We start from the raw sequence: 26,918 nt of genomic DNA, 5'->3' as shown, positions 1-26,918 counted from the left end.
ACAAGGACCTCTGATGTACACAGTAGATATTGGTCATAATGTGATAAGGCATCATGCGGATCAACTGGTAGAGTCGAGAGCAAGGGTCGAACCCATGGTTGTGACAGAGACAACTGTGGAAGACGTTAATGAACCTGAAGCATCTACCTCGGCAGGGAATGTACTTGATGATGATGACACCCAATACATTGGAAACCAAATAGAGGAGGCACCTCAACAACAAGAATCAGAGACTACTGAGAGGCATTATCCAAGCCGCATCAGAAAGCCTCCTGAGAGACTGAACCTTTGAACTGTTATACCTGAAGTTATATATGTATATATGTTATTATGTTATGTTAAATGGGGATATGACTGTTAAGCTAAAAAGGGAGGATTGTGGTGTATGTAACCTGTCCACCTTAAGAGAACTTAAGCCTGTTCCACCTTAAGAGATGTACTACTTTCTCTGGCTGCTGTATACATAATACCGGTGGTGACCACACCGGTATATAAGCACTGTGTAGTAATATTGTATTCAGTATAGTCCCTACCTCCAACCAGTAAAGACCTGTTGAATTTACTCTTATAGTCTGTGTAGTAATTATCACTATAACACACAGACTTAACACCAGGGTCAGAGTCAGAGGTCCCATGGAGGGACAGAGCTGACGTAAGCAGGATGGAGCCGGCACGGAGCATCGACGAACCGCTGTCCAAAGCAGGTGAGTGAAGTCCAGAAGCTATTTGAAGGGTAGAGAGTTCGAGGATGGAGGTTGTTGCCATAGGAATGCGAGTTGGTAGCGGTGCAGAAAGATGAAGGCGAAATTGACACAAGTTGGAGGTAGATCAAAGCAGTGGAGAAAAAGTAAAAGCATAAACCAGCGACCAGCAAAGCTAAAAAACAGTAGAATGAGTCACCGGACAGCAAGTGAAACAGCAGCTGCTAGCTCGAAAACAACAAGGCTGAAAAACCAGTAGAACTAGTTCAGCAAGGACATAGACGCAGTTTAAAAGTTATTTTTAAAAACAAAAACGTATTTTAGCAGCAGTGTAATCCAATGTAGTTCAAAGCAGAAACGTAGCCTCTAGGAGGAAGCTGATCCCGATAGAATGTTGCAAGTTTATTTTGATTAATTATTCATTCCTGAGGTGTGGGCGTCGCTGCAAGACCAGCTTTTATTGCCCATCCCTAATTGCCCTTGAGAAGGTGGTAGTGAACCACCTTCTTGAACCATTGCAATCCGTGTGGTGAAGGTACTCCCACAGTGCTGTTAGGAAGGGAGTTCCAGGATTTTGACCCAGCGACGATGAAGGAACGACCAATATATTTCCTAGTCAGGATTGTGTGTGACTTGGATGGGAACTTGCAGGTGATGGTGTTCCCAAGCGCCTGCTGCCCTTGTCCTTTTTAGCTGGTAGAGGTTGCTGGTTTGGGAGGTGCTGCCAAAGAAGCCTGGGCGAATTGCTGCAGTGTATCTTGTAGATGGTACACACAGCAGCCACGGTACGCCGGTGGTGGAGGGAGTGAATGTTTTTTTACTTGGTTTTTATGGGATCTGGGCGTCGCTGCGAAGGGCAGCATTTATTGCCCATCCCTAGTTGCCCTTGAGAAGGTGGTGGTGAGCCGCCGCCTTAAACCGCTGCAGTCCGTGTGGTGAAGGTACTCCCACGGTGCTGTTAGGTAGGGAGTACCAGGATTTTGTCCGTTTAAGGTGGTGGATGGGGTGCCAATCAAGCGGTATACTTTGTCCTGGATGCTGTTCAGCTAATTGAGTGTTGTTGGAGCTGCACTCATCCAGGCAGCTTCACACTCCAGCCTACACTCTCTATTAACCTCGCACAGCTGAACATGACGTTAAATGACATGAATAAGCCCCCACAGCGCTCAGGAGGAGGCCGAGATGGATCATCCACTCGGCACTTCTGACTGAAGATGGTTGTAAACGCTTCAGCCTTGTCTTTTGCACTCGCGTGCTGGGCTCCACCATCACTGAGGATGGGGGATATTCATGGAGCCTGCTCCTCCCGTTAGTTGTTTAATGGTCCTCCACCATTCACGACTAGATGTGGCAGGACTGCAGAGCTTTGATCTGATCCGTTGATTGTGGGATCGCTTAGCCCTGTCTATAGCATGCTGCTTCTGCTTTTTAGCATGCATGTAGTCCAGTGTTGCAGCTTCCCCAGATTGGCACCTCATTTTTGGGTACGCCTGGTGCTGCTCCTGGCATGCTCTTCTACACACCTTATTGAACCAGGGTTGGTCCCCTGGTTTGATGGTAATTGTAGTGTATGTACCTTTAAGAGAGAACTACTTTTACAGCTCCTGTATACTGTAGTACCGGCAGTGACCACACCTGTATATAAGCCTTGAGCATGCCTCTGTACCCCCAGTCTTAATACTACCCTACTCCATTAAATACCCGTTGATTGTTAAGTTACAGCATCCGTGTGGTTATTGAAAAACATCATACTCTCAGAATCACGGATCTAACAGTGGCGACGAGTGGCGATTCAAATCTACCTGCAACTCTGCATTTCCCTTTGAGGATTCGCTCCGGGAGGGCGGTGGAAGAAAGTCGAGGCCAGAAACACGGGCGTCGACCACGAGCAACCGCCCAGTCGTCCGGCAAAGAGTGAACATCGCAGGGGAGGCTGTGGAGAGCCGGGCACGACGATCAGCAACAGACTGACGACAGGTACCAGGTACAGCGCAGACCCTTCCCGGACAGCGGCGGCTGGAGCTGACCGACGGCAGAGAAAAAGCCGAGCAGCGTCGATGGGGTAAGATAGAGGGTGAAGCGCACAGGGTGCAGCCGGGGGTTGAAAACCGAGCGGCGTCGAGGAAAAACAAAACGCAGAGAGAGAGGGTAAAGCAGCAGCCGGGTTCAGGACTGAGCGGCAGAAACGGGAAAGGCGCACTGAAAAAAAAACGCGCAGAGCGCAGCCAGGGCTCAAGGGCTGAACAGTGTCTGCGGGGAGAAGAAGGGAGAGCGCGGGAGACGCCATTGAGCCACGGAGAAGAAGGAAGAGCGCAGGAGACGCCATTTTTAGAAGCCGCAGCAGAGAAGAAGGGCGAGCGCGGGAAGAAAGGAAAGCGCGGGAGGCGCCATTTTGTGCCAGCGGAGAAGAAGGGAAAGCGCGGGAGACGCCATTTTTGACAGTTAAATCACACCCAGGGATGCCGAAGAGTGGCAGTATCTCTACGTTCGACAATGAAGTCGAAGATTGGGCGACATATGTGGAACGTATTGAGGTGTACTGCAGGTGAATGAAGTGCCAGTTGCTAGGAAAGCACTGGTTTTGTTAAATTCCATGGGTGCAAAAACTTATGGGTTACTGCAAAACCTAATAACCCCAGAGAAGCCTGTGAATAAGAATTTCAAAAGCATAGTAGAAATCCTACAGGACCACTTAAACCCCACACCGCTGCTGATAGCAGAACGATTTAAGTTCCATAAAAGGAACCAACACAAATACGAAAGCAATGCTGAGTACTTAACGGAACTGCGCAAGCTATCGAAACACTGCCAGTTTGGAGTGGGACTAGCAGATACGTTAAGGGACAAGTTTGTGTGTGGGCTTCAAAGTGAAGGAACCCAGAAACGGCTTCTATCAGAAAAGGATCTTACGCTGGACAAGGCTTTCAGTATGGCAGTATCACATGAAGCAGCCGCAAAGGGCGCTGCAGAGATACAACGGAGACCGCAAGAATATGGCACCAATGAAATGTCCTATGGAACAGGGAAGTGTTATCGCTGCGGCAGAACAACACACGACCAGAAGGATTGTTGGTTCAAGGACCAAGTGTGCAGACAGTGTGGAAAAGCAGGACACATAGCAAGAGTCTGCAGGTCTGGGAAGAAAACCAACAGCAAGAAATCTCCACAGGAGAAGTACAAAAAGGTACACAAGGTGATGGACAGTAGTTCAGACGAACAGAAAAGTGACACAGACTCCGGAAGCAAGGAGCTGGGTTGTCTGAAACTACATAAAGTAACCAAAATGGAGGATCACCAGACTATCTGGGTTACACTCAAGATAGACGGAGTCCAAGTGAAAATGGAATTGGACACAGGATCAGCCCTAACAGTCATAAACCAAAGGGACTACAAGCGGCTATTTTCACATATACCCTTGAAAGCTACAGAGATTGTCTTGAAGACGTACATGGGGCAAAAAGTCTACCCCAAAGGAAAAATAAGGATGAAAGTGATATACAAAGGCCAGGAAATACCTAAAATGGACTTATATGTATTGCCAGATGGAGGACCACCAGTGCTAGGACGTGAATGGATCCGAAAGATACAATTAGATTGGCATTCCATACAGGCACTGAAGGTTGAGGCCAAAAAGGATGATGACGTCACACCTAGACGACTGTCAAAAATGCTAACTGACGCAAAAGAAGTGTTCCAGGAGGGACTCGGAACACTAAAAGGCATAACAGCAACGATTAAAATAGCGGAAAATGCAAGCCCAAAGTTTCTTAAGGCCAGACCAGTGCCTTATGCGATCAGACCAGCCGTCGAAGCAGAGCTGGAAGGGTTGGAATGTTCAGGAGTACTGTCCAAAGTAGACTGGAGCGAGTGGGCTACACCCATCATTCCTGTAATGAAGAGGTCATTGAGTAATACACCTGGGGAACCAAAGAAGTTCCGCATCTGTGGGGATTTTAAGGTGACAGTGAACCCAGTCCTTCACACAGTACAATATCCGCTTCCACGAATTGAGGATATTTTCGCCTCGCTATCTGGAGGTAAACGCTTCACCAAAATTGATCTAGCCCAGGCGTACTTGCAAATGGAGGTAGAAGAAGCCTCGAAACAATACCTCACAATCAACACTCATAAAGGTCTCTATCAATACAACCGGCTGGTGTTCGGGGTAGCATCGGCTCCGGCTATTTGGCAAAGGGCGGTGGATCAAGTCCTGCAAGGGATTCCAGGGACCCAGTGTTATTTGGACGACATCCTGGTCACGGGCGAAAATGACAGTGATCACCTCGCCAACTTGGAGAAGGTGCTCACCAGATTAAAGGAATATGGGCTACGAGCTAATCGCCACAAGTGCGAGTTTTTCCAGAAGCAGATCTCGTATTGTGGCCACGTCATCGGTGAAGAGGGGTTACATAAGTCCCCTGAAAAGATTGAGGCAGTAGTCAAGGCTCCAGCACCGGAAAATGTGTCACAACTGAGGTCGTTCCTCGGGCTGGTAAACTACTACCATAAGTTCTTACCAAATTTGTCCACGGTATTACACCCACTGAACACCCTACTGCAAACAGGGGTACCATGGAAGTGGAATGACGAATGTAGACGAGCTTTCCAGAAGTGTAAAGAATTGATCACATCAAAAGAGGTGTTGGCCCATTTCAACCCAGCACCACCATTTCGTTTGGCATGTGATGCATCACCCTATGGTATTGGAGCGGTGCTGTCGCACAAATTCCCAGATGGGTTGGAGAGGCCAGTAGCCTTTGCTTCTCGGTCACTAACCTCAGCCGAGTGCAACTACGCCCAGATTGACAGGGAGGCCCTCAGCCTAGTATGGGGAGTAAAAAAATTCAACCACTATCTGCATGGGCAGAAGTTCACAGAAACCCCACAGTGCAGATAGAGGCCATTTCGGCCCATCGAGCCTGCACCGACACATATCCCACCCGATCCCCGTAACCCCACGTATTTAATCCCCCTAACACTAAGGGTCAATTTATCATATTTATCATAGCCAATCAACCTAACCCGCACATCTTTGGACTGTGGGAGGAAACCGGAGCACCCGGAGGAAACCCACGCAAACACGGGGAGAATGTGCAAACTCCACACAGACAGTCACCCGAGGCCGGATTCGAACCCGGGTCCCCGGCGCTGTGAGGCAACAGTGCTAACCACTATGCCACCATGCTGTCACCTTGCTGACTGACCACCAACCACTTGTCTCCATCTTTAATCCTAAGAAGGGCGTTCCAGTGATGACTACACAACGGTTACAAAGATGGTCCCTGTTTCTAGGGGCGAATCAATATGAAATAGAATATAAAGGCACGAAACAGCATGGAAACGCTGATGGGCTATCACGCCTGCCACTGCCTACTGTGGAGGAAGCACCAGCAGTGGACCCTATCGAGACATTTTATTCGTCAATAATTGAACGATTGGCAGTAACGAACGCGGATATAGAGAAGGAGACCCGCAATGATCTGACACTGTCTCGGGTATATGATTTGACGGTGAGGGGATGGCCAACACATGGCGACTCACTGTTGCCAGCATTCTCATCCAGAAGAGAACAGCTGTCAGTATGCCAGGGGACAGTGATGTGTGGATCCCGAGTGGTGATTCCACAGAAGTTAAGGGAGAGAGTGCTAAATGAGCTTCATGAAGGTCATCTGGGAGGGGTGAAAATGAAAAGCCTTGCTAGGGCTTATGTATGGTGGCCAGGGATCGATCAACAAATCGAGGACCTTACCAAGAGCTGCTCAGGATGCCAGAAGGTCCAAAATGCACCACCACATGCCCCTCTACACCCATGGGAGTGGCCCTCCTCTCCATGGCAACGGGTGCACATTGATTTTGCTGGTCCATTCATGGACTCAATGTTCTTAATAGCAGTGGATGCTCACTCGAAATGGCCTGAGGTGATAAAAATGTCCTCAACCACTACAGAGAAAACGATTGCAGTCCTACGGACCATATTTGCCAGGAACGGCTTGCCAGAGCAGATTTGCTCTGATAATGGACCACAGTTTGTGTCCGAAGAGTTTCGGAAATTTATGAGAAGGAATGGGGTCAGGCATTACACATCCGCCCCGTATCATCCAGCCACAAATGGATTGGCTGAGAGGTTCGTACAAACCTTTAAAAAGGTGATAAAGGCCATGTGCAATGATGAAATTCCACTACAGCATAAGGTGGACAATTTCCTATTAGCCTACAGAAATGCGACACATGCAGTCACCAACCAGACCCCGGCCATGATGTTCTTTAACCGAAGGTTGAGATCTCGTCTGGATTTGCTCAGACCAAATGTGCGAAGAAATGTTGAGGATAAAGAATTCCAGCACATCAATGAGAAGCCGACAAGGAGCTTCAATGTAGGACAACCAGTCTTGGCTCGTGACTGCCGAACAGAGAAATGGCAACCCGGAACGATATGCACAAGGCAGGGGCCATTAATGTACCCAGTGGATGTCGGGGAGAACATTGTGAGACGCCACATCGATCAGATCTTAGCGTCACAGGAACGAGTCAACCCCATGATTCGCGTACCTGGGGATGAACCCGACATACCGGTAGCATCTACCTCAGAACCAGTAGCAGTGGAAACCGATGAACTAACCGACGAAAAGGGGCCAGAATCGCCTCCGCACCAAGAACAAGAACCTCAGGAAAGGCGCTATCCCAAAAGGATCAGGAAGCCGCCCCAAAGACTGAATCTATAAATGGACTATTGTTGTTTAATGTACATGTTAAAGTGTTAATTGTTATTTGAATATTATGGGTACTGCTAATCTAAAAGGGGAGGAATTGTAGTGTATGTACTTTTAAGAGAGAACTACTTTTACAGCTCCTGTATACTGTAGTACCAGCAGTGACCACACCTGTATATAAGCCTTGAGCATGCCTCTGTACCCCCAGTCTTGAGACTACCCTACTCCAGTAAATACCTGTTGATTGTTAAGTTACAGCATCCGTGTGGTTATTGAAAAACATCATACTCTCAGAATCACGGATCTAACAGTAATGGCAGAGTGAGGGCTATGCCAGGCCATAAGGTTACAGATTGTACTGGAATACAATTCTGCTGCTGCTGATGGACCACAGTGCCTCATGGATGCCCAGTTTTGAGCTGCTAGATCTGTTCTGAATCTATCCCATTTAGCACGGTGGTAGTGCCACACAACACGATGGAAGGTGTCCTCAGTGTGAAGACGGGACTTCGTCTCCACAATGATTGTGCGTTGGTCGCTGCTACCAATGCTGTCATGGACAGATGCATCTGCGACAAGTAGATTGGTGTGGACCAGGTGAAGTAGGTTTTTCCCTTGTGTTGGTTCTCTCACCACCTGTCGCAGGCTCAGACTGGCAGTTATGTCCTTCAGGACTCGGCCAGCTCGGTCAGTAGTGGTGCTACTGAGCCACTCTTGGTGATGGACATTGAAGTCCCCCACCCAGAGTACATTCTGTGCCCTTGCTACTCTCAGTGCTTCTTCCAAGTTGTGTTCACCATGGCGGAGTACTGATTCATCAGCTGAGGGAGGGCGGTAGGTGATAATCAGCTGGAGGTTTCCTTGCCCATGCTTGACCTGAAGCCATGAGAATTCATGGGGTCCGGAGTCAATGTTGAGGACTCCCAGGGCCACTCCTTCCCAACTGGATACCACTGTGCCGTCACCCCTGGTGGGTCTGTCCTGCCGGTGGGACAGGACGTACCCAGGGATGGTGCTGGAGGAGTTTGGGACATTGGCTGAAAGGTATGATTCTGTGAGTATGACTGTCTGAGGCTGTTGCTTGACTAGTCTGTGGGACAGCTCTCCCAATTTTGGCACAAGTCCCTAGATGTTGGTGAGGAGGACTTGGCAGGGTTGGCTGGCTGGGTGTGCCGTTGCTGTGTCCGTAGCCGATGCCGATGTCGATGCCAGGTGGTCTGTCCGGTTTCATTCTTATTATTGTTTTTCGTAGTGGTTTGTTACAACTGAGTGGCTTGCTAGGCCACAGCTGTGCGGAGAGAGGATATATTAGAAGGATCATCAAATGAGGGTTGAACTGAAAAACAAAAAAGCGGCAATCACACTGCTGGGAGTGCACTATAGACCTCCGAACAGTCAGAGGGAGATAGAAGAGCAAATATGCATGCAAATTTCTGAGATGTGCAAAAATAGGGCAGAAAAAGTAGGGGGTTTCAACTTCCCTAATATTAACTGGGATAAAATTATTACGAAAGGCATAGAGGAAGCAGAATTCTTAAAATGCATTCAGGAGAACATTTTTAGTCAGTACGTAGCAAGAGGGGGTGGTTCTGGACCTAGTTTTAGGGAATGAAGCTGGGCAGGTGGAAAGGGCATCAGTGGGACAGCATATTGGTGGCAGTGATCATAATTCAGTTAGATTTAGGGTAGTTATGGAAAAGGACAAGGATAGACCAGGAAAAAAAGTTCTCAATTGGGGAAGAGCTAATTTTACTAAGCTGAGAGATGATTTAGCCAGAGACAGAAACTTGAAGGTAAATCAGTGTCAGAGCAGTGGGAGGCATGCAAGGAGGAGATAGTGAGGGTTCAGATCAAGTATCTTCCTTTAAAGAAAAAGAGTGGGACTAACAAATCTAGAGCTCCCTTGATGTCAAGGGGCATACAGGGTTGGATAAAGAAAAAAAGGGAAGCTTATGACAGATACCAAGGACTCAATACTGCAGAAAACCGAGAGGAGTATAGAAATTAAAAAAGAAATTAGGAAAGCAAAGAGAGGGCATGAAAAAATGTTGGCAAGTAAAATCAAGGAAAACCCAAAGATGTTTTATAAATACATTAAGAGCAAGAGGGTAACTAAAGTAAGAGTAGGGCCTATTAGGGACCATGAAGGTAGCCTGTGTGTGGAAGCGGAAGACATTGGTATGGTTCTTAATGAATATTTTGCGTCAGCTTTCACAATAGAGAGGGATGAGGCAGACATTTCAATCAGGGAGGAGGAATGTGAAATATTAAATGAAATAAACATAGTGAAAGAGGAAGTATTAAGGAGTTTAGCATCTTTGAAAGTGGATAAATCCCCAGGCCTGGACAAAATGTATCCCAGACTGTTAAGAGAAGAAAGAGAGGAAATAGCAGCGCTCTGACCATCATTTTCCAATCCTCTCTGACTACAGGTGTGGTGCTGGAAGACTGCTAAAGTGGTACCATTGTTTAAAAAGGGAGAAAGGGATAGACCGAGTAATTACAGGCCAGTCAGCCTAACCTCGGTGGTGGGAAAATTATTGGAAAAAATTCTGAGGGACAGGATAAATCTTCATTTAGACAGGCAAGGATTAATCGGGGACTGGCTGAAAGGATTATTACTAGTCCTAGCCCCTTTAGGGCTACCCCAAATCGGGCATATTCCCCAGACTTCACCTTCAACTAAAGTTAGAGGTACCCAAATCCTAAAGACGCTTAATTGGGTCTAAAGGTCCAGACTATCTCTCCCTAAAGGAAAGGAATGACCTGAAGATGTTACTGTCCTCCAGATAGCACTTTTAATAAGTTTAGTTAGACTGAGAACCTTCTGGATATTATGAGGGTCCAAAAAACTCCCCCAGATTTCTGCAACTCCTCACCAAGGAGCGTACAGAGATTGAGTTCGCGAGCATACGGGATACTTGCCTTTATAAGCCGAGGCATAGAATACAAGAGCAGGGAGGTTATGCTTGAACTGTATAAAACACTAGTTAGGCCGCAGCTAGAGTACTGCGTGCAGTTCTGGTCACCACATTACAGGAAGGATGTGATTGCACTAGAGAGGGTGCAGGGGAGATTTACGAGGATGTTGTCTGGGCTGGGGAATTTTAGCTATGAGGAAAGATTGGATAGGCTGGGGTTGTTTTCTTTGGAACAGAGGAGGCTGAGGGGGGACATAATTGAGGTGTATAAAATTATCAGGGGCCTAGATAGAGTGGATAGGAAGGACCTATTTCCCTTAGCAGAGGGGTCAATAACCAGGGGATATAAATTTAAAGTAATTGGTAGGACATTTAGAGGGGATTTGAGGAGAAATTTTTTCACCCAGAGGGCGGTGGGGGTCTGGAATGCACTGCCTGAAAGGGTGGTAGAGGCAGAAACCCTCATCGCATTTAAAAAGTACTTGGATATGCACTTGAAGTGCCATAACCTACAGGACTATGGACCAAGTGCTGGAAAGTGGGATTAGGCTGGAGAGCTCTTTGTCGGCCGGCACGGACAAGATGGGCCGAATGGCCTCCTTCTGTGCTGTAAATGTTTATGATTCTATTCTATGGAATAGAAGTATATTCAGATAGGGTGAGATGAAGAGGGCTGGGAGGAGGCTGGTGTGGAGCATAAACACTGCACGGACCGGTTGAGCTGAATATCCTGTTTCTGAATTGTAAACTCTGCAACAATTCTAGGGCGTGGTGGGTCTTTAAATAGGGCTGGGCAGAAGGATTGATTGACAGCGAGAATGAGCACACTGAAGCAATCAACGGCGTGGGGGCGGGCCGCGTCCATGGATATTACCGAGCTGTCAGAGTCAGCGGAGTGAGTGAGAGCCAGAGCGAAGCTTGATCGCGTTCACAGCCCGGGCAGCCCAGCGGTACCATGGAGGGGAAGATGAGCCAGAGCAAAAGAGGAAAGAGACCGAGGTCGCCCAGCCCCGTGAAGAGAGGCTGGGATGTGGAGGAGGTCTGCTGCTTCCTGCGGGTGCATGGGGTTGAAGTGTTCGTGCGGTTGTGCAGAGGCAAGTACGGAATCATAGGATGATCCAGCACAGAAAGAGGTTATTCGGCCCATCGTGCATGTGCTAGCTCTCTGAAAGAGCTTTCCCATTAGTCCTATTCCCTTGCATTTCCCCATAGTTATGAAGAGGGGAGACACATCCTCTGAGAATGGTCTACTCCCATTGCTATTTCGTTTTGGTCAATGAAGCACATCTAAAGCATGAATTTGCTTTGTATTATTTTATAAATCTTGTTCTAGGAGTACCCCTGCAAAGTGTGCAAGAGGTCCTCCTGGATCATTGGAGGGTAACTGAATAATTGTTATTTCTTTGCAAGTGGTCCACATCTGCATTTTGATTAGATGTGGCTTGTTTAATATTAGTAACATATTGAATGTGCTGTGTATGTTGTGGAATCCCTATTGGGGCACCACCATTCTGTGACATGGGGCAGCAAGTAGATGAGAAATAGGAGGGGACCAAGGATAGATCCTTGGGGGACACCAGAGGTCACGATGCGGGAGTGGGAAGAGAAGTCGTTGTAGGAGATTCTCTGGCTACGATTAGATAGATAAGAATGGAACCTGGCGAATGCAGTCCAGGGCTAGGGCAGGGGGAAGCTTAGAGGAAGTTTGGCCCGTTGGACTAGGGGAAGGAAGGGAAGTGGCAGAGGCAGCTGAACGGATGGTCGCAATCTTAGAGACAAAGAAGTCCATGAGCTCCTCACACTTGTTGTCGGAGGTGAGGGAGGAGGAGACAGGGGAGATGGTTAGCAGTGGAGAATAGAGTAGTAATGTAGTAATTAATGGGATACATATTTCCTGGAATAGGTTGGGGACAATAGTAGGGAGACCAGGGTGAAAGTCAGAGGTCCCATGGAGGGACAGAGCTGACGTAAGCAGGATGGGGCCGGTATGGAGCATTGACGAACCGCTGTCCAAAGCAGGTGAGTGAAGTCCAGAAGCTATTTGAAGGGTAGAGAGTTCGAGGATGGAGGTAGCTGTAGGAATGAGAGTCGGTAGCGGTGCAGAAAGATGAAGGCGAAATTGACGCAAGTTGGAGGTCACCGCAGGAGAAAAAGTAAAACCACAAGCCAGCGACCAGCAAAGCTGAAAACCAGTAGAACGAATCACCGGACAGCAAGTGAAACAGCAGCTGCTAGCTGGAAGCCAATAATGGCTGAAAAACCAATAGAACCAGTTCAGCAGAGAGACAGGTGCAGTTTAAAAGTTATTTGTAAACACAGGGATAAAATAAAAGTAATGAAGTTTTTAAAAAGTAGATGTGAAAAAAACCTGCAAGGGATCTCAAAGCTAACAGCAAAAGTTTTTATAAATGCATGAAGAGAAAGAGAGTGGTTAAAGGGAATGTGGGCCCATTAAAGACAGATGAAGGTGAGACTATAATGGACAGTAAGGAAATGGTAGACTGGTTAAGTGGGTATTTTTATATCTGTTTTCACAGTGGAGGAAGAGGACAAAATAGCCATGGTAGAAAAGAACCTAAAAATAAGTCAAGGAGAGAATTTAATATAAGATTTGAAAACCAGCTGGAAGATGAATTTAAGCTTTTTGAGTAAAACTTTCAGCTTAAAACTATTGTCAATTGTTTCTGTTTCAGAATATAAAGATGTACAGGTTGATGTTTACAGTGTAACCTTTGGGGGGAATTTTGCCAGCCCTGCGGAAGCGGGTATGGAGGCAGGACTGGCGGGAAAATGGCAGACACTAGGAGTGGGTACCTAACGCGCTCCCAACCCGCCTCCGTGTCATCTTCCTGGGAGACGGTCCCTGACTCACGCAGGGACCCGTCTCCTCGAGGCGGAAAGGGGATTAGAGCCAATTAACCGCCTGTTAACAGGTAGTTAACAGGCAGTTAAGAGGATTGTCCCTATTTTACCCCTGCAAGTACGGGCTTCCCGGCGGCTGCGGACCTCGCCAGGGTCAGCGAGGCGAGCAGTGGGTCTGCGGGGGTGAGATGGATCGAAAAGTCCGCTGTGGAGGTAAGTGATGGGTGCAAGTGTGGACAAGTAATTGTGAGAGGTGTGTGTAACGTGTTACAAAATGTTTACTTATCTTTGCTTCCTCCTGCAGGCTTCAACCCTTGGGGATCCGGAGGTGCCTCATCACAACGACAGAGATGACAGAATGGCTGCAGCATTCTCAGATGCAGCAGCCATCTGATTTCTGCTGAGGAAAGAGGTTTGGCGAGCCTTCAGTACAAGGGCTCACCTTAGAGCAGAGATTGTCAGTGTTTGACAGCTTCTCAAAGCTGTCAAACGCTGACAATTCATCTGTCAAAAATTCTTGACCGATGAAATGTCATATGCTGACGTCCTCTGTCACCGATTTCCCTTAAAGGGCCGGCTAAGCCCGCAAGGCGGGCTTAACAAGGTCAATCAAGGGAAAATATCGTGGGTTGTCTGGACATCATTGGGGGCGGGACTGAAACCCGACAACCAGCAGTCCCGCCCCCAACACGCCCCCATTGACAAAATCCAGGCCTTTGACTCACCGTGTCCATTGCCTTGGGAGACTTGCTAGTATTTATTAAAAGTGGGACAAAAGCAAACTATTTTTGCTCTTCACCAGCTGACCACACACAAGTTAAATACTATTTATATTTTATAACAAACATTTAAAAACTGAATTAATTTTTTCATGCTGCAGAACCAAACTGTGGACGAATAGTCTTGTGCTCCTGGTTGTTTTTGAAATCTGTGGAAATGTCTGTTTTGAGCACGCTACTAATTTATGTTCTGTTCAAACAAAATTACAAAAGTTCTGTTTTGAGAAATGAATTCCTTTCTTCCACCAGGACCTGCTCTCTCTCCTCCCTGTAGCTCTCCTCCTTCCTTCGCACCCTACACTTTCTGCTCCCTATTCTCTAGTTTTGTTGGTGTCTCGGGCAGGATATTTTGTCCACACTGGTGGCTACAACTGACCTTCGGGCTGCCTGAATGTTCCCCAACCAACTCTCCTGCCTCCCTCAATATTTTGCCCTCTATGGCATCGTTTCCTCTTGGTAACTTACTAAAATCTGTCGATGGCACTTGGTAGGGGCTGACAGGTGGGCAAGAATGAGTTCCACTGAATACTGCTTCATGTTTCACTTTCCTATCCACTTTCTTTAGATGAAACGCTATCTAATAAACCCCTGTCTTCTCTGACGGACTCCGATTTGAAACGGCTAGGAGTGAGGTAAGTGCAGCAATGCTGTAGCAATGGGGAATACTTTGTATATCTGAACTCGGGGCAATGTGTGATTATCTGTATACGAGGATTGTTATTTCTAAGCAAAGAAGTGACAGGTATTTCCCCAGAATCACAGGCAATGTGGGCAGAAAGCTGTAATTCTCATTTTTGTGTTTGTGCTCAACTGCACGCGTGGACTTAGGGTTGCAAGTTGAATATTTTGCGATTTAGCAACTTCGTTTATTCTTTAAATATAATTGCCATTTTCTTCTCCTTCATTCCGTTCCCTCCTCAGATAAAATAAAACGACTAAGCTTGTGTACAGAAGCTATCGGCTGCATTTTGCCGGCGCTCAGTGCGGGTTTGGAGGCGGGTCCGCTGTCAAAATCACAAAGATTGAGAGCGGGTCGTTGTCATAAGAACATAAGAAATAGGAGCAGGAGTCGGCCATTTAGCCCCTCGAGCCTGCTCTGCCATTTAATGAGATCATGGCTGATCTGATCTTGGGCTCAGCTCCATTTCCCTGCCCGCACCCCATAACCCATCACTCCCTTATTGTTCAAAAATCTGTCTATCTCCACCTTAAATATATTCAATGACCCAGCCTCCACAGCTCTCTGGGGCAGAGAATTCCACAGATTGGTGACCCTCGGAGAGAAGAAATTCCTCCTCATCTCATTTTTAAATGGGTGACCCTTTAATCTGAAACTATGCCCCCGAGTTCTAGATTCTCCCATGAGGGGAAACATCTTCTCTGCATCTACCTTGTCGAGCCCCCACAGTATCTTGTATGTTTCAATAAGATCACCTCTCATTCTTCTAAACTCCAATGAGTATAGGCCCAACCTGCTCAACCTTTCTTCATAAGTCAACCCCTTCATCTCAGGAATCAACCTCGTGAACCTTCTCTGAACTGCCTCCAATGCAAGTATATCCCTCCAATGAGACCAAACCTGTACGCAGTACTCAAGGTGTGGTCTCACCAATACCTTGTACAGTTGTAGCAGGACTTCCCTGCTTTTATACTCCAACCCCCTTGCAATAAAGGCCAACATTCCATTTGCCTTCCCGCTCTGACCCTGCTTCTTTGTGAGTTTCCTAAGTGTCTGGTCTGTCATCCCTGAACAGACCTGACACCAAACGACGGGTCAGCCAATTTAGATAGTTGAAAGCTTATTAAAAGGTAGTTAAGAACCATTTGCCCATGTACTTACCATTTTACCAGGTTTTCAACGAGGTTCCCGGAGAGCGGCTATCACATCAGGTAAGTGTGTCAGGTTCTCAATGACTGTGGATTGCTGTGAATAGGTTAAAGCAGCAAAAGTGGTATAAAACTTACCATTTCACAGCTGTTCACTTCCCATTCTTAGAAGCTGGAGCATTAATGGTTTGGAACCCACTTTTGAGCTTTATGCACTTTTGAAGTGTTTGCAGTAATCTCTCTATCCACTGTCGCCTCCTTGGAACAACCTATCTCAACATTGACAGATTACTTCTGTTATCTCAACCTCACCTGCCATCTATTCCATCAGCATCGGTGCCCTTGAAAAAAATCTCACCTTGGTCCTCAGAATCCCAACACGATCAGCCCCAACACCAGCATCACCAGGCACACCAGCAGCACCAACACCCACACCAACCTTCTCCGCAATCAACTGATGCTGCACAGGACACAGGGCATCATCACCCCTGCACATTGCTGCCCAGGACGCCAGCGATGGCCTCACCACGTCCAGATTTGCTTCACTTAAAATTGTACACCCTGGCTGCCACATGATAACCAGGTAAGCACCACCTCACACTAGCACCATAAAGCAACCCTACAATGTCCAAGCCATTCCTTTCACACTCATCACTGTGGGGGAAGGGGGGGTGCACAGGGGGAGGTGGGGAGGGACATTATGTCTCACCATTCACTGGAACTCACTAACACACTTTCAAAGGTGCACACAAATCTGTCCAAGAGGCAAAGTGGTGACAATAAGGATTTCAATGCTTGACAACATATTAACAGAAAGTTTACATGACCATTGGCTAAAACACACAATTGGAAGGGAAGAGAACCTCCCTGCATGCTGTGGAGGGAGTCATGGGAGAGCCTGGGTGCAGCCATGCACCTTTGTGCAGTGATTGTCAGTGTTTGCAGCACCTCAATGCTGCAGAACACTGACAGTACAACTGTCAAAATCGTCGTGGACATGGCCCCTTTAAGGAAACTGGCTGATGACGTATCATCAAATGACATCATCAGACCCGTTTCCTATTAATTGGCCGTGAACCTTGCAGGGCGGGCTTAACAAGCCCCATCAACGGAATATCTTGTTGGGGGCCGGGATCAACACAGAGGCGAGGTCACCACATGGCACCGACGGCGCCCACCACGACCCACCAAGGTTGGAAACATCCAGCCCATCGTGTCAGCTTGGCTCAGTTTGTAGCACTCTTGACTCAAAGGCAATAGGTTGTGGACTCAAGCACCCATTCAAAACTTGAGCTCATAATTTAGGTTGACACTTCACTGCAGTACTTGGGGAGTGCTGCATTGTCAGTGGTGACCCCTATCGGATGGTATGTTGGACCAAGGCACTCCTTGTTCTACTGGTTCAGGTGAATGTTGAACTTCCCATGGCATTATGTGAAGAGGGGAAGGGACTCTACTGGTGTCCTGGCCAACACTTACACTGAAAACATAACTGGCCAACATTTAACTTTCTTCCTTGCTGCACAGCAATTGACAGGACTGCCTAGACTGATTTCCACCAGCTTCTTTTAATGGAAATTTGATTATCCCCTTAAACTTCAGGTAGATTTTCCCTTCTCGAGTGCTTGAAAAAGCAACTAATCTCAATTTATCTTTATCAATACCAATTTCAGAAACAAATGATGCTCAGACTTGGTGGTTTTACATTAGAGACAGAAGTGCTTGCAATGGTGACTCCCACATCTCCCCTTCTCAAGCACTCTGCCTCAGAATTTAACAAATGCCCCTGGATGAGTTAAGTCCGAGCCTTTGAAAGGCAAAGTCTTAAGACCAAATCGTCACCACGCTGTGACATTTGCTGTCTGCCCATGTCTGCAGATAAGTTCTTAAATTCTTAAAACCGCTGGAGCTCTTGCTACACCATCAACGTCTATGCATGTCTGGAAAGCCTTGGTCACCTGTTTAAAAGAAAACAGGGAATCCATTGTGGCACTGCTTAAGAGCCCGAGGAGTTAATTTGTCAAATCATAATTTCCTTCTGTCAATTTAGAAGCTTAAAATTTAATAATGCCCAATATATAAATTTACATTCAGCAATACAAAAGTTGTTGTGTGGTGAAGTAAAAAAACCCAGCTGTTGGCAGAAAGGGTTAAATTCTTTGTATGTTTATAAGATATCGTCAGACTCAATTGCGTCATTTCACGTAAAAAAAAAATTTTAACTTTCCCGATTGAAAAAGAACCAAATGCAATTTTACATTTTTTTCCCAATCTTTGTACCTTTTAAAACCTGCACAATTTTTTTTATCCTTAGGAATTGAAAAATCTGTTAATACAGCAGAAATCATTAGTAACATCATCTAGTAGTCTGGGGTGTGTTATAACCCACTTTGGCGCGAGGGGCTGAATGGCCTACTCCTGTCCCTATGAAGGGATGAAAGTACAGTGTTGTGACACAGTGCAACATCCAGCCTCTTGTAGCTGAGATTTGTTTTATTGCAGTGAGCATGGATTTCACTCACTAGTTTCCTGTCAGTCACTGGAGCAGTACTCTTTCAGTGCTGGGGAGAAGGAAGGGACAAGTAGACAGAATTGGTGGTGAATGTAATCAATTCCAAATGGATGTTGTGTGGGGCACATTTTACCACGGATCAGATTCTCCTCCTTCGTAAGCAAAGGTTGGTTGAGGGATGACTTTTCCATGTTGCTGTTTTATTTTCTTCTTTTCCAGCACTGGTGAAGAAGAGTCTGAAGAAGAGTCAAAACCTGCGAAGGTAGGAGAATATATTTGAAGGGGAAATTGAACAGTCTCTGGGCATCAGTTGTCTATCGTTCTGTCTGTCTCACAGCAATGTTGAGACTTTGGCATAGGTTGCCATTTTGAACAGCCTGGTAAAAGATGGAGAGAAAGGTGGCGATGAATAATGAAACGGTTGTACTGCATCATTCTGTTGCTGTATTCTGCTCAGGAAGAGCGTGTGCCGATAATTTCATGATCTGTGTCTGCAAGTTGCTAATTAAGTAATAGAGATACCCGTGTATCCGATGCACAAACCACTAAAAGTAGCAGCGTAGGTTAGTAAGGCCATAATAAAAGCAAACCAAGCACTGGGGTTCATTTCTGGAGGGATAGAATTGAAAAGTAGGGAAATCAGGTTAAACTTATTTAGAACCTTGGTTACACCACGCTTGGAGTGCTGTGCACAGTTCAGGTCTCCATATTACAATAGGTGCAAAAACAATTACAAGGATGATACCACAACGGAGAGGTCATACCTATCAGGACAGACTGAACAGGCGAGGGCTCTTTTCTCTAGAAAGGAGAAGGCTGAGAGGTGACCTGATAGAGGTCTCTAAATATGTGAAGGGGTTTGATAGGAAGATGTTTCCACTTGTCTGGGATTCAAAAACAAGGGGCCATAAATATAAGATAGTCACTAAAAAATCCAATAGGGAATTCAAGAGAAACTTCTTTACCCAAAGTCTGGTAAGAATGTGGAATGCGCTACCACAAGGAGTAGTTAAGGCAAATAGCATAGATGCATTCGAGGGGAAGATAGATAGGCACATGATGGAGAAAGGAATGGAAGGGTATGTAGATAGGCTGAGATGAAAAGGGGTGTGTGGAGCATAAACACCGGCATGGACCAGTTGTTTCTGTGCTGTAGGCTCGATGTAACTCGATGTGTGGGATGTAATGTACATGCTCATGCTTGTAACCCTGTCATGTGATGAGAGAAGACACCTTTCAATTTTTCTGTAGGTGTTCAATGACCCAATCCACGGACACATTGAGGTGCATCCACTCCTCATCCGAATCATCGACACTCCACAGTTCCAGCGGCTTCGCTTCATCAAGCAGCTGGGTGGGGCATACTTTGTGTATCCTGGGGCTTCCCACAACAGGTTTGAACACTCCATAGGGTAAGGACTCGGAAAGGAATTCTGGAAATTATGTTTGAAAGCAGATTGAGCTCATTTCTTCTGTTGATATTCCCCCCCCCCCCACCCCCCGACGATTCTTCCTCCAATGCAAGGTCCACTGTCCCACAGTCGATGGTGGCCCTCCAGTACCTCGTGCCCAAGTAGTCATTCTTCCAAATGAACTCACGTGGTGAATGCGGGCAGGCTCCTGGACCATGGGAGCATTGCTTGAGGTTCTCTGGCCCTAAGGGCTGAGGATGCTCAGTCGTTGAATATATTCAAGGCTGAGATCGATAGATTTTTGGACTCTAGCGGAAACTCTGCCCAGTGTCCACTTGTGCGTTTGCAGCAGAAGTTGCTGTAAAGTGACCGGCCAAGGGACACTGAGTCCAATTGCACTGCCCCCTGCCCCCCAGTATTTTGGGCGAGATATGCTAACTGAGCTCTGAACAGGAATTGAGCCTGGAATCCTCCTTTCTGTGTGGCTCAGTGCTATCAGTTGTGTGCTGGTTCCAGTTTGAAAAGAACCTTGCGTTAACTGTGTGACAATATATCCTCTGACCTCCACTCGCTGACCCACTCTTTATTGGAGTGGGACTGATGCTCGCTGGCCAGTGGGTGTTCTCAGTATTCACAGAATCACAGAAACCCCACAGTGCAGATAGAGGCCATTTCGGCCCATCGAGCCTGCACCGACACATATCCCACCCGATCCCCGTAACCCCTACACCAACACATATCCCACCCTATCCCCGTAACCCCACGTATTTAATCCCCCTAACACTAAGGGTCAATTTATCATAGCCAATCAACCTAACCCGTACATCTTTGGACTGTGGGAGGAAACCGGAGCACCCGGAGAAAACCCACGCAAACACGGGGAGAATGTGCAAACTCCACACAGACAGTCACCCGAGGCCGGATTCGAACCCGGGTCCCTGGCGCTGTGAGGCAACAGTGCTAACCACTATGCCACCGTGCAGTAGCAGGCTAATGACTTGACAAAGTGCTGTGTTGAGATAGGACAAGGAACAGAGCGAGACAAACGCTTGACCCGACTCCGTGATGTTGCCAAAGCATTGGCGGACTTTTGGCTTGTCGGTGGACATTTATCCAGGGGAGGATTGTGGATTAGCTCCAGCAATCTGTTGAGTTGTTCCATGTCTTGTCCTTTTGTACTTTAAGGATCCTTTCTTCACTGGCTAAAATGTATCCGTTCTCTAGTCAGGCCACTGGGTAGATAACTATATCTCAGGGCCCCACCCTCTCTGCTGACGGCTGATGCCTGATGGCTGTTCAAGTTATAACTTGCTGCTTGAGATTGTAATGACAATATACATATTGCCATAACAATATGGGGTTTACAGTATATTATAGGCCCATCTGCTGCTGAAAGCCTCATCCAGACTCGACTGTTCCAACCCTCCCCTGACCAGCCTCCCTCCCTACACTTCAGCTCATCCAAAACTCTGCTTCCCGTCTCCTAACTCTGACCAAGTCCCGTTCACCACTCAGCCTTGTGCTCATTGACCTACATTGGCTCCCATCCGGCAACATGACAATTTTAAAATTCTCATTCTTGTGTTCAAATCGCTGCATGACTTCCATGATTTTAATGTAGGCAAGTGTGAGGTCATCCACTTTGGACCTAAAAAGGATAGAACAGGATAGAACTCTCTAAATGGTTAAAAGCTAGAAACAGCGGAGGTCCAAAGAGACTTGGGGTTCATGTACATAGATCATTAAAATGTCGTGAACATGTACAGAAAATAATCAAAAAGGCTAATGAAATGCTGTGCTTTATATCTAGAGGACTAGAATACGAGGGGGTAGAAGTTATGCTGCAGCTGTACAAAGCCCTGGTTAGACCACACCTGGAGCACTGGGAGCAGTTCTGGGCCCCACACCTTAGGAAGGATATATTGGCCTTGGAGGGAGCGCAGCGTAGGTTTACCAGAATGATACCCGGACTCCAAGGGTTAAATTACAAGGAAAGATTACACAGACTAAGGTTGTATTCCCTGGAATTTAGATGGTTAAGGGGTGATTTTATTGAAATTTTCAAGGCATTAAGGGGAACTGATCGGGTAGATAGAGAGAAACTATTTCCGCTGGTTGGGGATTCTAGGACTAGGGGGCATAGTCTAAAAATTAGAGCCAGATTTTTCAGGAGTGAAATTAGGAAACACTTCTACACACAAAGGGTGGTAGAAGTTTGGAACTCTCTTCCACAAATGGCAATTGATGCTAGATCAATTGTTAATTTTAAATCAGAGATTGATAGATTTTTGTTAACCAAAGGTATTAAGGGATATGGGGAAAAGGCGGGTATACAGAGTTACATCTGATCTGACAGTTATATTTTGTGAAGCCTGTGAAGTATCTGGATCTATCTTTACAGAACTATCGGTGTTGTAATCCAGTGGAATAAAATTAATAAACCTGAGCCCAAACCTCCTTGTGAGATTTTAGTGAAGAATCTTCACTGTTGTAATGTAGGAAAGGCAGCAGCCAATTTGCACATAACAAGGTCCCACAAACAGCAATGAAATTAATCTCTGGCTGAGAGCTGAATGCAGAGATGCCAGGGGAACTTGTATCTCTTGGACAGGGACTCATTTGAAAGACAGCACCCCCCACAGTGCAGCACTCCCTCAGTACTGGAGTCTCTGGAGTGGGACTTGAACACATGACCTTCTGACTTAGAGAGTGAGAGTGCTACCCACTGAGCCACAGCTAAGTGCAGGAAAAGCTGAAGCACTCTATAACTAGATGATAATTTTCACTGGGGAAAATCTATGGGTATTTACTGTACTAAATTATTCTCTTTTCGCCCTGCAGTGTGGGATACCTGGCAGGCCAGTTGGTAAAAGCTCTGTCTGAGCGGCAACCAGAACTTTATATTAACCATCGGGACATGCTGTGTGTGCAGATTGCAGGACTCTGCCACGATCTGGGTGAGTGAACAAATCAGTAGGGGCTGGTAGAGCAGGAACCTCCATGGTTTTGTTTTAGCAAATAGCATGTTGGCCTTTATTGTAAGGGGGCTGGAGTAGAAGAGTAAGGAAGTCTTGCTACAATTGTACAGTGGTCTGGTGAGACCACACCTGGAGTACTGTGCACAGTTCTGGTCTCCTTATCTAAGGAAGGATATACTTGCCTTAGAGGCGGTGCAACAAAGGTTCACTAGATTGATTCCTGGGATGAGAGGGTTGCCCGGTGAGGAGAGATTGAGTAGAATGGGCCTATACTTTCAGGAGTTTAGGAGAATGAGAGGTGATCTCATTGAAACATATTAGATTCTGAGGGGAATTGACAAGATAAATGCTGAGAGATTGTTTCCCCTGGCTGGAGAGTCTCAGGATAAGGGGTCGGCCTTTTAAGACTGAGATGAGGAGGAATTCTTCACTCAGAGGGTAGTGGATCTTTGGAATTCTCTGCCCCAGAGGGTTGTGGATGCTCAGTCGCTGAGTATATTCAAGGCTGAGATAGATAGATTTTTGGACTCTAGGGGAATCAAGGGATATGGGGATCAGGCGGGAAAGTCGTCGAAGATCAGCTATGATCTTATTGAATGGCGGAGCAGGCTCGAGAGGCCGTATGGCCAAATCCTGCTCCATGTTCTTATGTAAGATTATGACATTTATTTGCTTCAAGACCTGGGTTCAAAACGAACAGGGATGGAAGTTTCCGATCCAAAGTGCCGAGTGGGTGAAGGCATCACCTGGAGTAACCCGGCTGTAAGTTGTCCAGATGGAAATGACCCAGGTTTGATTCCCGGTCTCACTGAGTTAACTAACCCAACAAGGGTAGCAGTTGGAGGCTTCAGTGTTCCTGGGAAACATTCCTCTAGGGTTCTTGACTGACTCCTGCCAGAAAGTGCACACGTCAAGTGAGGGTGAGATTGGGCTCAGCTGTGAAGCTCTCCATTGCCAAATATCCTGCCAGCACTGACTGTAATGTCTCGTACACGAAGAATGGTCACTTGGGTGAAGTATTGTAGATGTCAGTTCCTACAGTCGCCCAGCAAGAATTAATAGCTTGGGGAAGTGAGGATGGAGAAGGGATGTAGAATCAAATCACTATCCATTCCTATTAAGTGTGAAGCTAAGTTTAAACCCTTCACTGCAGTGACTGCTTACGATTGCATGGTTTTATGGAGCATTGTGAAATGCAGATTAGTGGGATAGCCTCGGCCTGTTAGGAGACTCACGGCGCAGTTCGATACCGCGACAGACTGCAAGGTTAGCAAAATATAACCAGGTTAACCTTCAGCACTCTCCCCCATCCCACCACCAGCAGTTGGTCTGACCTTCCAGCCTACACTTTTAGGGCTGGATTTTGTCAGCCCCGAGGATGCGGGTATGGAGGGGGGACTGCTGGTAATGTTGCAGAATGTGAGGGCAGCTGGCAAACCCGCCCCCATCCCGCCTCTGTGCCCTTTCGCCAGGAGGCGGGAAGCCATCCTGCCCCGGGTCCCGTCTCCTCGAGGCAGGAAAGGAATTAAATCCTATTAACTGCCTGTTAACAGGTAGAAAATAGGATTAGTCCCATTTTACCTTTCCAAGTGCAGGCTTCCCGACCTCGGGGAACCCCGCCGGGGTGTAGGGGGTGAGTAGGTCTGTGGGGGTCGGAGGGGTCTGAAAGTGAGATGTAGAGGTGAGTGATGGGTGCAAGTATGGAGTGGTAAATATGTGAGGTGAGTGTAAAGTGTTATAAAATGTTCACTTAACTTTGTTTCTGCCTACAGCCTTCAGCTGCTGTGGATCCGGAGTCCCGACATCTTCATTGTAGATTTCACAGATTGGCTGTTGGATCCTCCAAGCCAACAGCCAGATGATGTCTGCAAAGTTGAAAGGTTTGATGAGTCCTGAACACAAGAACTCATCAAACTACACAGAATGTCAGTGCTAAACGCTGACATTTCTTCTTTTAGGAAATCTTGACAGATGGCAAGTCAGACGTTGACATGCTCTGTCAGTGACTTCCCCCTAATTGGCCTGCTGAGCCCGCTGGGCAGGCTTAACAAGGTCAATCGGGGGAAAATCCCGCTGGTTGGCCAGAAGCTGATGGAGGCGGGATTGAAAGCCGGCAAGCAGCAGTCCTGCCTCCAAAAGCTTCCTATTGACAAAATCTAGCCCTTAGTGTCTGCCCCTCGTTTGTATTTCACTTGACTGAGAAAATTCAGCACCTATTGCAATAAGAATCAATGCAGTCGACTCTCTCCCAATTTTTGTACAATGTCACTATGAATGCCAGTGATGGTGCGGCCCTTCCATGCACATATTCTATGCGAGTTGCAACAACTCAAAATAAGAGGAACATTAACCATTTCATTAATATATAACCTTCAATACAGCAAAAGGTTCTGCCCGTCCACCTTGCCACCCATCAAGCAGGGAATTGGATTCTGGGCTACTCTAGCACTTGGCCACAGACTCCATTTCCTGCCTCCACATATGCTTTAGCAGCCACTAGTTTTTCTGAATAGTCTTTTGTAAAGGATTTTGCAGTTTATGTCCCTGTATATGTGACCATTTACCTTTTTAAATAGCCATATCCCTTTACATGTACCCACAAAGCAATGTCAGCAGCCCTATGCTAAGCCAACAAGTCAAATGTTGGTCTCGCCACTTGGTGTTAAGACTGGAAAATTCACCCTGAGGTGCTCAAATGCAGTGGAAAGGAGCCTTTCTCTTTACCCTGTCGCTCAAAACCTGGCTCGATGGCCCCATGGAGTGTGTGAAACATGCGTAGTTGGAGCAGTTGAAATAGAATGAGATTCAAATGTGGGTTATTCAGCATTAGCAACATTCCTACAGAACTTGGACTAAATCAACATAAGGTTTAGCCAAGATGATAACATCAGAATATTAACTTCTAAAGTTAGACTTGGTACTACATAAATAACGTTTTAAACTATCATCATTGACGCATACAGTAGGTTTACCTTTTGTTTTCCCAGGTCACGGGCCATTTTCGCACATGTATGATAAAAGGTTTATCCCTCGTGTTCAAAAAAAGAGATGGAAGGTAATGCCACCTGTAGAGTCTGAGTAATGCCAAGTGTTACAAGAGATGTTGCAGTGAGCTGGATGTCACGATCATATTAACAGGGGGAATATCCTCGAGGAAGTCTTAATTTGCACCCAAGTCCCGTTCACCCATCACCCCTGTGCTCGCTGACCTACATTAGCTCCCAGTCCGGCAATGCCTCGATTTTAAAATTCTCATCCTTGTTTTCAAATCCCTTCATGTCCTCGCCCCTCCCTATCCCTGTAATCTCCTCCAGCCCTACAACCCTCCGAGATCTCTGCGCTCCTCCAATTCTAGCCTCTTGCGCATCCCCTGATTTCCTTCGCTCCACCATTGACGCTTGTGCCTTCAGCCGTCTAGGCCCTAAGCTCTGACATTCCCTCCCTAAATCTCTCTGCTTCTCTACCTATCTCGCCGCCTTACAACCAACTCTTTGACCATTTGTGGCTTAGTGTCCAGTTTTGTCTGGTAAATCTGCTGTGAAGCGCCTTGGGACGTTTTACTACTTTAAAGGCGTATTCTAAATGCAAGTTGTTGTGTGGCGTGAAAGTGCTTGATGCTGATACTAGGTGCAAAACGTAGGAAAACATTGCAATCCTGAGCACACACCATATTCATTGGCTTTCAACTCAACATGAACATTTTAACAAAACCTTCCATCGTTTCCCCATACCATGAAATCCTCATATAGCAGGAGAAACTCCACCTCTCAAGATCGCCACAGTACTGTTGTGTCCATCCCAATTCTTTAGTGGAGTTGTGCAAGGTTTCTGCTGTGTCCGGTGTGGCTCAGTTGGCAGCACTCTCACTTCTGAGTCAGAAGGTTGTGGGTTCGAATCCCACTCCAGCAACTTTGAGCAAAAAAATCTCGGCTGATACTCCAGCGCAGTACTGAGGGAGGGCTGCACTGTCGGAGGTGCCATCTTTTGGACGAGATGCAAAACTGAGGCCCTGTCTGCCCTCTCAGGTGGACGTAAAAGATCCTATGGCACTATTTTTAAGAAGAGCAGTGGAGTTATCTCCAGTGTCCTGGCCAATATTTATCCCTCAACCAACATCACTAAAGAAAACACAGATTACTTGGTCATTATCACATTGCTGTTTGTGGGAGCTTGCTGTACGCAAATTGGTTACTGCGTTTCCTATATTACAGCAGTG

General features: G+C 46.7%; 1 protein-coding gene across 3 annotated transcripts in view; it reads left to right on the top strand.

The window, feature by feature from the left end:
• Nucleotides 1-524: 524 nt before the first annotated feature.
• Nucleotides 525-26,918, top strand: part of LOC147108870 (deoxynucleoside triphosphate triphosphohydrolase SAMHD1-like) — a 70,299-nt gene continuing 43,905 nt past the window's right edge. The window contains exons 1-6 of one of the 3 annotated variants that reach the window (XM_086005793.1): nt 525-704; nt 14,539-14,605; nt 18,532-18,574; nt 19,564-19,724; nt 22,566-22,681; nt 25,690-25,757. In XM_086005793.1, coding sequence (XP_085861919.1) covers nt 662-704; nt 14,539-14,605; nt 18,532-18,574; nt 19,564-19,724; nt 22,566-22,681; nt 25,690-25,757 — 498 coding nt within the window. In that variant the 5' untranslated portion in view covers nt 525-661. Of the gene's footprint in view, nt 705-11,215; nt 11,427-12,253; nt 12,352-14,538; nt 14,606-18,531; nt 18,575-19,563; nt 19,725-22,565; nt 22,682-25,689; nt 25,758-26,918 lie in introns of those variants that run through there. The other 2 variants (XM_086005791.1, XM_086005794.1) reach the window with 2 other exon arrangements.

This window comes from Somniosus microcephalus, chromosome 13 (assembly GCF_052327205.1).
Source record: "Somniosus microcephalus isolate GS21.2 chromosome 13, FLI_Smic_1.0, whole genome shotgun sequence".
NCBI classification, from domain to species: Eukaryota; Metazoa; Chordata; class Chondrichthyes; order Squaliformes; family Somniosidae; genus Somniosus; species Somniosus microcephalus.
The sequence above is the reverse complement of the archived record's forward strand: the minus strand, read 5'-3'. Positions and strand labels throughout refer to the sequence as shown.